The sequence below is a fragment of the Ambystoma mexicanum genome, chromosome 5q (assembly GCF_040938575.1).
Source record: "Ambystoma mexicanum isolate Mex_15411 chromosome 5q, UKY_AmexF1_1, whole genome shotgun sequence".
In the NCBI taxonomy this organism is placed as follows: domain Eukaryota; kingdom Metazoa; phylum Chordata; class Amphibia; order Caudata; family Ambystomatidae; genus Ambystoma; species Ambystoma mexicanum.
This window is the reverse complement of record NC_090933.1, coordinates 884,275,316-884,288,850: the sequence shown is the minus strand read 5'-3', so window position 1 is coordinate 884,288,850 and position 13,535 is coordinate 884,275,316. Positions and strand designations below refer to the sequence as shown.

Below are 13,535 nucleotides of genomic sequence, written 5' to 3'. Positions count from 1 at the left end.
TAAATTATAGGCAAGAGACTCCACTTGTAACATTAGCAAAAGCAAATTGTTTAATAGTGAACATTATTGCTTAACATTGCTTTTATTAAATATTACAGGAAACATTCGAACCAATGCATAGTACCTAAATCCCCCGGTAGGTCCTGTAGAGACTACCTAAGGTTGAAAGACAAAATAAAGTATTTCCATCTATGGACCAGATAGCACTATGCAGTAGTGGGGCGCGCAGTGTACGCCACCTAGACTCCCTAGAACCATGCACTGACTGCACAGGACAAGTGGCTCACCTGCTATCCGCACGGATCCGGCATTGCGAGCCGCTTCGGCGGTGATTTCTCTCACTATGATCTTCGCTGTAGACACCATATCGGGCCAGAAACCATCCGTGACTTTGAATCTGAGGTTGTAGACTCCTGGGGCTGTGCCCTCTTTAATGCTCAGCTGGCCTGAATTTTCACTGAGGATAAAGTACCTGGGAGTGGGTTTCAGAGAGGGGGGAAATGTGATAGGGTAATTAGAAAGAATTAAAAACCTGACCATTACATTTTTAGATTAATTTTGTTATTGTTAAATGATCATTCAAGCAACAAAGCACAGGGGCCTTTCCGGTACCCTGTATAAGAAGCCTCAGACACAGTCATAATAGCGGTAAACAGTATGTTGGCGAATGTCTGCTTTATCCCCTTCGATAGGACGTTCCCAGTGTTAACCTTCCTCATTCCCTTCTGACCCATTAATGAAGGCGTGAAAAGAGCACACCACGCCCTGGTGCTTGGGTGGAAAAGATACATATAATGTTGTAAAAGCCATTTGACCAGTGCATATTTTGCACTTACTCCAGTGATTAATGGAGGCTACGGCAATATCCAGTATGATATCTGAGGTGATGCTCGAATGGGACTCGTATGACATCTGGGGTGATGCTCGGATGGGACTCGTATGATATCTAGGGTGATGCTCGGATGGGACTCGTATGATATCTGGGGTGATGCTCGGATGGGACTCGTATGATATCTAGGGTGATGCTCGGGTGGGACTCGTATGATATCTGGGGTGATGCTCGGATGGGACTCGTATGACATCTGGGGTGATGCTCGGATGGGACTCGTATGATATCTAGGGTGATGCTCGGATGGGACTCGTATGACATCTGGGGTGATGCTCGGATGGGACTCGTATGATATCTGGGGTGATGCTCGGATGGGACTCGTATGATATCTGGGGTGATGCTCAGATGGGACTCGTATGACATCTGGGGTGATGCTCGGATGGGACTCGTATGATATCTGGGGTGATGCTCGGATGGGACTCGTATGATATCTGGGGTGATGCTCGGGTGGGACTCGTATGATATCTAGGGTGATGCTCGGGTGGGACTCGTATGATATCTGGGGTGATGCTCAGATGGGACTCGTATGACATCTGGGGTGATGCTCGGATGGGACTCGTATGATATCTAGGGTGATGCTCGGATGGGACTCGTATGATATCTAGGGTGATGCTCGGATGGGACTCGTATGATATCTGGGGTGATGCTCAGATGGGACTCGCGTATGGTAGAAAGAACCTCTCTTAACAAACATATCAACATATGAAAATGCTGTGGAGGGCGGATGGTCAATATCTTAAGTATTTATGGGACTCGCTGTGAATTTTCAATTTTTAGAAACCCTCTATTTAGTAGAATCCAGAGGGAGGAGCCCCCTGGAAATATACAAAGTTGAGGTGTACAAAGTCTTGCAAAATCCAGCATATGGTTCCATTTCCTCCTCGCTGATCACAGAAGGATGCTCCAGTAATGCCGCTATCCTTGATCATTCCAAACATGGGAATATGGGCCTCCTGAACCCTCTATAGGGATACCGACATACAAATATTCAGGCAATATCTTTCTTAGGCGACCAGGAGTGAACTGCCACCCAAGTATAAAATCCCATATTGGGACACAGAGAACAACTGACTGCTGTGTTCCAAAATGTGTGTTCATCTCCCCCAGCTGATGTATTTTGATCAACAGGATTATGGCTGTAAGTCTTGTTGCATTAATCGGTAGGCTTAAAGGGCATTAATTGCTCTGCTGCCGCCCTTTTTTCATCTTAAGATCTTAGTGCCATACCATGAATGCCTGAAGTGGGTCTTGCACTGTTCAAGGCTCAAAATTTCCCACTTTTCAAAATGGTTTCTTACCTTGTAGAGGCCGCCCTTCTGCCAGCTCCCAATACCCATATCTAGTACTGATCTGGGGAAATCAGGGGGTCTAGAGACTGATGCAGAAGGAAACTGAAACATTGCGCTCCAGTATTTTCTAGTGTCCTCGTCCCAGTACTGTGATGGAGATCTGTGGATTGGGGTGCCTAGGTCTCCCTGCCCAGTCCAAACCAGTTTGCAGCACACAAAGGCTACTTCCAAGCTCAGGAGGGAGCCTGCAAAGAGAATGGCCGAATATGGCCATTCCTACCTCTACCGCTAGGAAGCTGGGCAACAAACATAGTGGCGGTTATTTCGGTTTTTTTGGTTGTGCAGTAATACAATGACATTTAATTTGGCAGCACAGAATTACCGCCACTTTTAGCGTACTGCCAAATTTCGAGTCCGGCCTTGAAGTAGAGGAAATCTTCTGATTTAGCGGCACATATTAGCAGAATCCCGGCATGCAAAATTACAGCCCATGGAAATTCCAACAATATGTGTATAGGCGCGTTATAAATCCCATATCATATATCATATGTATCATATCATATATCCTATCGACTCAACAAATGGGGATTAACCCTGGCCATTCCACCACTCGGAATTTGGTGGTAAATCCGCCAGGATGAGCGGCAGCAACGGTAATCGTGTTTGGCGGTATTTCTCTCCGAAGTACTGCGGTATTACTGCAACCTTGGAATGGGGACCAGTTATTAAAAAGGATAGGACTTAAAGAACACATGTAGCCATTTTGGCCACTGCAGTGGCTACCACGCTTTAGAAAAGTAAAGGTGCACAGGAGCGCACACAAAAAGTGTAAAAATAGGGTGCCGCTCCCACGAGCCTGTCGGAGCTGCACCCAATAAGAGGAAAATGAAGTAAAGATAAGGAGTACAAGGTTCTCAAGAACTACTGCCCATAAGGGAGGTAATAGTGCCACACAATAGGCTGGAATTGGGGGTTGCCCCCTTGCACTGGGAGCCCTAAGGCATCTTTAGTGTCTCCAAAAAGAAATGAGTAGAGCTAGTTAGTGAGGCTAAAAAGACCTCACTTACTAACAAGAGGACAGGCTCACCACAGTGGGCAGGTGTGCTGGGAGTGCCGCTAAAAGAGATGGGGAAGCGGCACAAAGAAGTCTCTTCCTGACACCGGCACTGCTATCATTACGCAGGCTGCATCGGGGATGAAGCGCAAAGTTCCATGGACACGGCGTGCCTCCTTCAGGAGTAATCACCCTGACTCTCTGTAGAAATTGTCCCCGGAGTATATCAAATCCAGGCGCCTTGGCTCAAGTAATTCCCAGACTATCGTCAAAAACTCTTCAATCGTAAAAAACACGGAGGTATCGGGATTTCTGGGCCTCAAAAATGTGAATGCTCTCAATCCACCACCGAGGCGTCAACCTAACTATATCACTTTAAGGAAAATGTTGAGCACCAAACTCTTCAAGGAAACGAATTGGCGATTGGGATGCCTGGTGAGCCAGAAAAGCTTGCTCAGGACTCTACCCACAGACACCACAGACACTACTTACTGCACCTCCGTTCCCATCCTCTCGTCACCGGTCTCTGCAATTCTACCCTGCGTGGAACGACCCATGCCACCGTCTCTTCGAGTTTACTGTGTCCAGAAGTAACCGCAATGCAACATTTATGAAGATGTAACAAAACCTCTAAATAAATATATAGATGAATACTCTAAGGCCACCCTAAAACCTTAGCTACTCCCTCTGGAATTCCCCTGAAAACCAGTAGGTGGCGTTACTGGAAAGTGGATGGAGAGGAGGAGTCAGAAACATACTAGTTATCTCTGGACAAGGATGCGGGAAAAAAGGCATGACACAACTCAAATTAGGGGCACCTGAGAGCAACAGAGCCGTGCACGACTGTATGTAGGCCTCTCTAAAAGAGTTGCCTTAACTCCTCCTCGTGTGGCTGTGTGAGCTTTGTGTACGAATGTATGCAGCCATCTCCAGAAGTGTTCCCTTAACTCCTCGTGTGGCTGTGTGAGCTTTGTGTCAGAATGTATGCAGCCATCTCCAGAAGAGTTCCCTTAACTCCTCCTCGTGTGGATGTGTGAGCTTTGTGTCAGAATGTATGCAACCATCTCCAGAAGAGTTCCCTTAACTCCTCCTCGTGTGGATGTGTGAGCTTTGTGTCAGAATGTATGCAACCATCTCCAGAAGAGTTCCCTTAACTCCTCCTCGTGTGGATGTGTGAGCTTTGTGTCAGAATGTATGCAACCATCTCCAGAAGAGTTCCCTTAACTCCTCCTCGTGTGGCTGTGTGAGCTTTGTGTCAGAATGTATGCAACCATCTCCAGAAGAGTTCCCTTAACTCCTCCTCGTGTGGCTGTGTGAGCTTTGTGTCAGAATGTATGCAGCCATCTCCAGAAGAGTTGCCTTAACTCCTCCTCGTGTGGCTGTGTGAGCTTTGTGTACGAATGTATGCAGCCATCTCCAGAAGTGTTCCCTTAACTCCTCGTGTGGCTGTGTGAGCTTTGTGTCAGAATGTATGCAACCATCTCCAGAAGAGTTCCCTTAACTCCTCCTCGTGTGGATGTGTGAGCTTTGTGTCAGAATGTATGCAACCATCTCCAGAAGAGTTCCCTTAACTCCTCCTCGTGTGGATGTGTGAGCTTTGTGTCAGAATGTATGCAACCATCTCCAGAAGAGTTCCCTTAACTCCTCCTCGTGTGGCTGTGTGAGCTTTGTGTCAGAATGTATGCAACCATCTCCAGAAGAGTTCCCTTAACTCCTCCTCGTGTGGCTGTGTGAGCTTTGTGTCAGAATGTATGCAGCCATCTCCAGAAGAGTTGCCTTAACTCCTCCTCGTGTGGCTGTGTGAGCTTTGTGTCAGAATGTATGCAGCCATCTCCAGAAGTGTTCCCTTAACTCCTCGTGTGGCTGTGTGAGCTTTGTGTCAGAATGTATGCAGCCATCTCCAGAAGAGTTCCCTTAACTCCTCGTGTGGCTGTGTGAGCTTTGTGTCAGAATGTATGCAGCCATCTCCAGAAGTGTTCCCTTAACTCCTCCTCGTGTGGCTGTGTGAGCTTTGTGTCAGAATGTATGCAACCATCTCCAGAAGAGTTCCCTTAACTCCTCGTGTGGCTGTGTGAGCTTTGTGTCAGAATGTATGCAGCCATCTCCAGAAGAGTTGCCTTAACTCCTCCTCGTGTGGCTGTGTGAGCTTTGTGTCAGAATGTATGCAGCCATCTCCAAAAGAGTTCCCTTAACTCCTCGTGTGGCTGTGTGAGCTTTGTGTCAGAATGTATGCAGCCATCTCCAGAAGTGTTCCCTTAACTCCTCCTCGTGTGGATGTGTGAGCTTTGTGTCAGAATGTATGCAACCATCTCCAGAAGAGTTCCCTTAACTCCTCGTGTGGCTGTGTGAGCTTTGTGTCAGAATGTATGCAGCCATCTCCTGAAGAGTTGCCTTAACTCCTCCTCGTGTGGCTGTGTGAGCTTTGTGTCAGAATGTATGCAACCATCTCCAGAAGTGTTCCCTTAACTCCTCCTCATGTGGCTGTGTGAGCTTTGGCCTAGTGGTTGTGAAAGCAGGCCCGTGTTGCCCCGGGGAAGGCACCTGCCCTCGGGGTTCCCATGTGATTCTCTGTGAAGCACCCACTTACTTACGGGATGTGTGGTATTGCACGGGTTATCCCCCCCCCATTTTATTTGCAAGTAAATGTGTTTGAAAAAATGTTTGCAAACAAATGGCCCTCAAGCAAATTTTCACGAACAAACATCCCAGAACCGTTGACATAGGCCTCTTGAATTCTTTCGGCAATTCCTTCTTAAGCGAGCCTTGGAAGATTGAGCTTACCTTGATGGCTTTCCTTCAAAGCGATATCTCTTATGCTCCCAGTCGTCCAGATCCGGCGCCTGCACCTTGCCGAGAGCTGTGGTGGGCACGACACCTAAAGACGGGCAGAGGGAAAGAAAACTGCTCATGTGAAAAGAACCCCTTAACCAGGATGCAGGCGAGACAATCATTCAAGTACAGGCAGTGAAGCCATGCTTGCCAAGAAGGCAGTGGCAGCCCTATTACTTCAACTTGGTTCCGCAGGTGATGGTGCTACAAAGGATCATGAAATGCCTTTATCTGGCTGCGTGCCAAGTGATGTTTAGGGACACATGGTGGCTACTTTGCCCAGTAAACTACAACGTCACAACTTTTGGCACTTCAGCAGGACGAAGCTTGCCGGGAGCGCAGATCAGGATCTGCGGTGTGCAGGAGTCCAGTGTATTCTGCAGTCATTTTGAGGAGGATGTTTTTTTCAGCCAATTTGATTCCTTTATTTATTTACCATGAGTATTAGTATTGCTCCTAATTACAGTGCCAGTCATAGCGACCCTGTAGATGTGCTTAAGTTGGAGCCCCCTTAGCAAGAGCCCCCTTTTTTACATCCTCGCAACTCAAGCAGCATTGGCCAAATCTTGACAACACATTTCAAAACAATGCAGAACTAGCTTTGAATTTTCGGGAAGGTTTCTTGAAGGTCCCCCCATTGCATGGAAATGTATAGGAGAGGTCCCACAACTTCAGATCCCCATTCATTGCTCACAGGCGAAAGCTTGCTCTCCCCCACACCTTGAACCTCACAATGTATTTGCGCCAAACTTTTGAGAGGTGTGCGAATCCGTTCTTAAAAGTGTGCATTCCCTTTTTTGGAACAAACCCGTCCAGCAGTTCGTTTTAAGTCTGGCCAAAAGTGGGCAAAAACCTATTCGAGGTATCACAGTTTGCCAACAGAGCAGGTGGCTCATTGGTGCCATGCCACAAGCAAAGTAGCCACTGGCCACCACGGCAGGCGATGCACAGCAGCACAATGGGGCTTTTTAGGGGAAGCCAGGGCATGGTCGAAAGCCCTGCCCCAGTCACTGGGCATTCCGTAGGCCACGCCCATTGGATGCAATGGTTGGCTTGGAGGGGCTGTGGGCACTGTGCATGTATTAGTGTATGTTTTCTTTTTAAAGCAGCAAAAGAAGCTTTAGTTAAAAGAAGGTTATTCAGTTTTTCTTAAGCCCCATCAACTGAGCTGTCTAAATAGTAAGCTTAGCTGCTTCCCGACAGCCCATTCATCTGACTATTTTACATGCGTAACAGAGCATTCCACGCGGTGCCGCCACTGGCCATGCGGGCACTCTGTTTGCACCAGGGGGGTAGACAGGGTAGGGCCTGAGCGGACAAGGACCACCCCAAATCTGTAAATACCCACCCAGCACCTCTGTGTGTGCATTTACAGATGTAATGTCACTGCGGTGGGCCCAACTACCTTAGCTTCAGGCCCAATTTGTTAGACAATCCTGGCTACGCCTCTGGTTTGCACGAGAGTAGCCTCATGCATCCACAAGCCAAACCAGCTGTAACATGCACAGCTTTTTTAATCTATTCTGCAGGCCAATGATAAAGGGCGGGACTTCCGTTTGTGCTTCTGAAAACGAACCCTGAGACCTGTGCATGTTTAGTAAAACTGCACTGAAGTCCTCAACGCCAAAGGTAGTATTGCTTGTTTTAAAAGTTTATATGAACTTCTCTGATTGTATCTTTTTATGTTTGTGGTACTCCCATAGGGAATTTGACTAAGAAGTGTCGCTGACTTGTTATTTCTGCCATTGAAACTGATCATGACAACACCCAGGACATCAGAAGAGGCCAGCAGCAAAGGTCCAGTGCACATTTTACTGAATGCATAGCCTGCATTTAAATGTTGTCTTCCATGTTAAAAGTGAAATCTTATTTGATTTAAAAGACGTCTTGGCAATGCTAATAGGTATGATACCGCATCAATCCATAACGTTGTGCTACCTAGAATTAGGTCAAGAGTAGTTTGAAGATTTGAATTGCATTTTTCGTCTTTCTTCTATTTCTGTTTTCAGCCAATTGGATTCCTTTATTTATTTATTTATTTATTTACCATGCTTATCATTATTAGTATTGTTATTGCTCCTAATTACAGTGCCTGTCATAGCGACCCTGTGGATGTGGTTAAGTTGGAGCCCCCTTAGCAAGAGCCACTTTTTTACATGCTCACAACTCGAGCATCATTGGCCAAATATTGACAACACATTTCAAAACAACATCGAACTAGCTTTTAATTTTTTTGAAAGTTCCTTGAAGGAAGCACCAAGGCATGGAAATGTATAGCAGAGGTCCCAAAACTTCAGATCCCCATTCATTGCTCACAGGCGAAATCTTGCTCTCCCCCACAGCTTGAACCTCAGAATGTATTTGCGCCAAACCTTTGCGAGGTGTGAGAATCCGTTCTTAAAAGTGTGCATTCACTTTTTTGGCACAAATCCATCCAGGGGTTCGTTTTAAGTCTGGCCAAAAGTGGTCAAAATCCTATTAGAGGTATCACAGTTTGCCAAAACAGCAGGTGGCTCATTGGTGCCATGCCAAAGGCAAAGTAGCCACTGGCCATCATCGCAAACGAAGCACAGCAGCACAATGGGGCTTTTTGGGGGAGGCCAGGGCATGGTCAAAAGCCCTGCCCCAGTCGCTGCATGAATCATGTCACTTGGGCTGCTTTCCATGCTGTTTGGGCTCTCAGCCGCTCCCTAGGCTCCCCTAAAAGCAGCCAACCATGCCAAAGCACATCTTATTCTGGGTGCGCAGAAATGTGACCTAATCACTCCCATCGTATGCGTTCAAGACTGCATGTGTCATCTACAAAGCAGACACGAGTAGCACACCACTGTACCTGGCAGCTAAGCTCCATATATCTAGTGCCACCTGCTCCTCGCACAGCAAATTGACCAACCGGCTCGAATCACAACTCATTCGCAAAGAGAAGACCCACAAATGATCCTTCTCTTGTTGTGCACCCACCCTCTGGAACTTGTTCCCGTTATTGGCTCCGAATGCTTCACTATTCGCCAGTTTTGCAAATCTCAAAAAGCAGCCTTTTCTACAACACGTGACCAAAAACGAATCCCAATGGTCGCACATAACACAACTCACAGTACTGTGCTACTGTTAAAAGATGCCAGCCCAAATGTAGGCTACCTGCACTCTGACTAGCGCTCAGCTGCTCTCCAGCTAAGACTGTGCTTTAAATAAAATATAAAAATAAGACACTTTTCTTCCCTTTAAAGGAAGCTGCTATCTGATCCCTGCTCCTCCTATCGGAACCAAGATTCCAAAAATTACGTCTTGGAGGTTGGACATTTACAGTGCAGGTTCTAGGCTTCTGGAACACTCATTTATCAACCCTGAGAAGCCTGAATCTAGAAGTGTATCTATTATGCCTTGCCTACTGTTTCAAAACTTTATTCCCATAATACCAGACTTAGCGGCCTCTTCTTCTTCGACCTCTTCCCCCTATCTCACCTCACTTCCTGTCCGCTTGTGTGATTTCCGATCATTCTGCATCTTGCTATTTTGCACTTTGAGCTGTCAAAGGTTTCCTGCATGAGTGTGTTACAAATATGAGACTTGACACGCTTGCCCTTCATTTTCTATAGCTAATTGCTCTACTGGATGTTCACCAACCTTACTTGTGTTGGAATTAGGGCTCTTAATATAAGAATCCTGGAGTGGGCTCCTAAAAATCGATTCCTAGTACTCGTATGACCGAGTGGGGCTGCATGGGAGTCTGCCACTCACACTATTCCAGTGTTTTATTTCTAGGCGTTTATAGAGTCTGGTCAGAACTATCCTTTTCATGTCCTTCCTCCTATTTGTGGCTGAGGTCACGTGTGGGACGGTGCCAGTTCAGTATTTCTTCTGTTTCTGTTGCTGAATGATCATAGGTAGTTTAGCATCCGAGTCCTCCTAGTTCAAGGAATGAAGAGGAAGGGTCGTAGTCTGCCCCGAGTTCTAGTCTCCCTTTCCATTCTACTGTGAACACCTAAGAAGCATGCCATTTTGATCTCCTTTCGGTAATGCGCTGAACCTTTTAGGAATGTGTTGCTCCATAGCTTTTCTCTACTCCTGGCACTGTTGGATAGTTATTTTAATACTATAGTCCTTCTTCCGTTTAAGTAGGTTATATGCTGTACTTCAGGAGCTGTCTATAATTCTGTACTTCTACAGCTGCAGGGTCCTCTGGCTCTTTCCACTGGGCCCTGTTTACATGAGTGCTGCACTTTCTAGGTGGTTTGCTAATCTATCTCCTCATATTCTTAACGCTGCAGCGTTGCGCACGAGAGTGTGCTATTACAATACATGTTCTATTATTATGGTTGAGGGCTGCTACGTGGCACCAGCCAGTGTGGTTTATTGTTTGTATATGGCATGGGTGTGCTTGGGGGTTTATAGTCATAATGTCGACAACAAAATGTCGAAAAAAAATGTCGAAAAAAAAAATGTCGACTTTTTTTTTCAATGCATTTTTTTTTCGAAATGGGGGGGTTCCCCCGCAGTCCCCCCTTTTTTTAATTTTTTTTTTATTTTTCCCTTTTTTTTACTCCCGAACCCCTAAAATAAATATATAATTAAAAAAAACGAAAGTCGACATTTTTTTTTTCGACATTATTTTGTCGACATTTTTGTCTGTCGACATTTTTTTTTCGACATTATGACCCCCCACCGTGCTTGGGATGTGTCCTGTGGCAGCCCATGACCCACTGCTATGCCCAAGGTGTTTAGTTGGCTTGGCACCCAAGGTAGTCTAACCCTCTCTAGGTTAAGAGCAGGCATATTGGAAATGTATACGTTTATTTCATCTTCTCTTTCTAGTCAGCAGGACCGGGCTTTCCATTCTAATTCTTTGGTAGAGACCAGCATATAAGGTCTTTGCCACGCAAATCCTCCGGCTGCTTCAATCTTATTTCTGTCCTAGGAAGTCTGTCTTTCAGTTCCCTATTCTATTACAACCGCGCAGAGGGCAGTTTACGTGTGGCTGCTGTGCCAGTCCGTCCTCTATTTCATTTGGCAAAGTTGCATGTAAAGCTTGTATTCCTTACATCTGTACGGTACGGACAAAGAACAGCTTCTTACAAGCATCCTGTAATTGTCCATCTTTTATTTCTGTGTGCAAAAGGGATTGCTTCTTACATTTGCCATGTTAGACATTTTTAAATTTAGGAGGAATGGCGTCCATTGCGCATGCCAAAGTTCGACATTATTTCGTCTGTGCAGAGATTAAAGTAGAACCAACGTCCCCCCATGTCAGCCGACTCACGCCATCTCTTGTAGACCATCGAAGCCTTCCTTACGTGTGTTTGTTCTGAGGATTAATGCTGTGGTTGCCTTTCTGGCCCCACTTTTCATTGAAAGGGCTGACTCGCCTCCCAGTGGCATTCATCTATCTGGCACATAGCGCCCTCGTTAATCCCTCGCCTCGCATATGGGGGCGGCCTGCACTTTGCAAGATCGAACCTTGTGGCAGGGCTGACTCAGCCATTTGTCTTTCTGAGTGCAATTAAATAAGGTAATAATAGCCGCCCGTTGACCTAATTTCCAAATCGGAGGAATCTGGCTTAATAATATAATATTTCTATGGCCCAATGGAGCTTGTGTGGGGACGTCACGTGATCGCGGGAGCGTGGTCTCGCGAGATCTGGGCATAACGAGATCTCATGAGCCCGCGCTCCGCGAGACAATGTTCCCGCCAGTGTTGGCGAAGCGCCAGACCAGTCAGGTCTACCCAGAGCGCTGCTCCTGATGAGGAGTCATCGGAACTGAGGCCCTGAAGAGCCCAATGACACCAGCTTCCAGGGCATAAGTCCAAAGCCATAGGAGACCACATGGGAGCCCTGGAAGCTTGCAGCGTGCCATCCTTGTGCACACCTTGCCCCCAGTGATGCAACTGGTAGGGCCCTGAACTGAACTGTGAGTAGTTCCCCTGTTGCACTCAGCCAAGTTTATGCCCACCGGTTTGTCTTGTAATAAAGACAGTTAAAGCCCACTGCAGCATCCTGTCGTCCTTTAAGCCACAACATAATTGGTGACGAGGATATCAAAAGACCCACGGGCCCACCATGCAAGGCGCCACACCGCCCCCTGGGTTTCTCCCTTCGCCAGGGACCCCAGCAATTCCATGGATGCAGTGGGAGCCCCTTTTCTCCACCTATCTGGAGGCGGTGGGCGGCACGCGATATGTCCCCGTCAGGAAGAGGACGATGCTACTAAATGCATTGGGGGTTGAAGGTCAGCGCATTTTTGCCAGCTTGAAAGCAATACCTGCTGCCGACGACGACGATGTCTACAAGGAAGCGACTCGTCGCATTGTGAAGAGGTTCATGAATAAGGAGAACGTGGTACTGCACAGGCTGAGGTTCTACACCCGCAAACAGGAAGGGAGCAAACCTGTGGATGACTACGTCACCAGGATGAGGGAGCTGGCTTCTCTTTGCGCCTTTGGCGAAAATGCAGAACAAGTTATCTGAGACATGCTCGTCGTTCACACTAACTCTAGGAAAGTCCAGGACAAGTTCATCCAAGAAAAGGAGGTCACCCTTGACAAGGCCATCCAAATTGCCAGGGCGGAGGAAGAAACTTCCAGCAGACGCAAAGAGGCGGGAAGTCACCTGCCCGTGCCCGAACTTGCGGCGCTACAATGGAGAGGGCGCAGAGACAAGCAGTCCCGCGACAGCCCCAGAGACAAAGACCCCAGGCAAAAGGAGGTGCCGAAATGTTATAGATGCGCCAGCACCAAGCACATGGCGAATGATCGCGACTGCCCCGCCAGGAATAAGGAGTGCTCCAAGTGCGGACGCATTGGTCACGTGGCCCCGGCATGTACATGGCGAGAGAAAACCGTTTACCGCGTCGATGGCGACTGCGCTTCAGGCGATGATGACGAACTACAGGACAGACCCATGGCCGTCATGGTCAACGCCCCCCATGCCAGGAGGGAAAAGCCCCACTGCACCATTAAAGTGGACGGAATGGAAACACGTGTCATGGCAGATTCGGGATCTGACCTCACTATCCTTCCCATCAACACGTATAAGGAGATGATGGGACAAGCACAAGTAGAGATCAGAACGACCAAGCAAAAACCGACAGTGTTCGGAGGTGCAACTGTCGACCTACTAGGCTACATCAGAGCCCAGATCGACTTCAAAGGGAGGTCTACCACTACCAAAGTGTACTTCTCACCCAAAGGCCCAGCCGTGCTGGGATGGGACGATCAACACAAACTCAGCATAAAACTAGATCCCAGCACTCCGGAACAGGTACTCATGGTCTCCTCAGGAGCAGCGCAAAATTATAAGGAGATTTTCCCGAGCCTGTTTTCCGAGAACCCTGGGAAAGTGAGAAACTTTGTCCACAAGATTCGCCTGAAACCCAACGCGGTCCTGGTAAAACACAAAGTCAGGGCAGTACCTGCCACGGCGAGACCCGCATTGGATGCCCACCTCCGGAAGATGGTCGAAGAAGGCACCATCGAGAC

At 47.4% G+C, this 13,535-nt stretch overlaps 1 protein-coding gene across 1 annotated transcript in view; it reads right to left on the bottom strand.

Annotated features, from left to right (window-relative positions):
* LOC138497739 (neural-cadherin-like) overlaps positions 1–13,535 on the bottom strand; it is a 609,504-nt gene that overhangs the window by 157,285 nt on the left and 438,684 nt on the right. Inside the window, exons 19-20 of the mRNA XM_069621376.1 lie at positions 6,014–6,107; positions 288–472 (exon numbers count right to left, since the gene is read on the bottom strand). Coding sequence (XP_069477477.1) covers positions 288–472; positions 6,014–6,107 — 279 coding nt within the window. The remainder of the gene's footprint in view (positions 1–287; positions 473–6,013; positions 6,108–13,535) is intronic.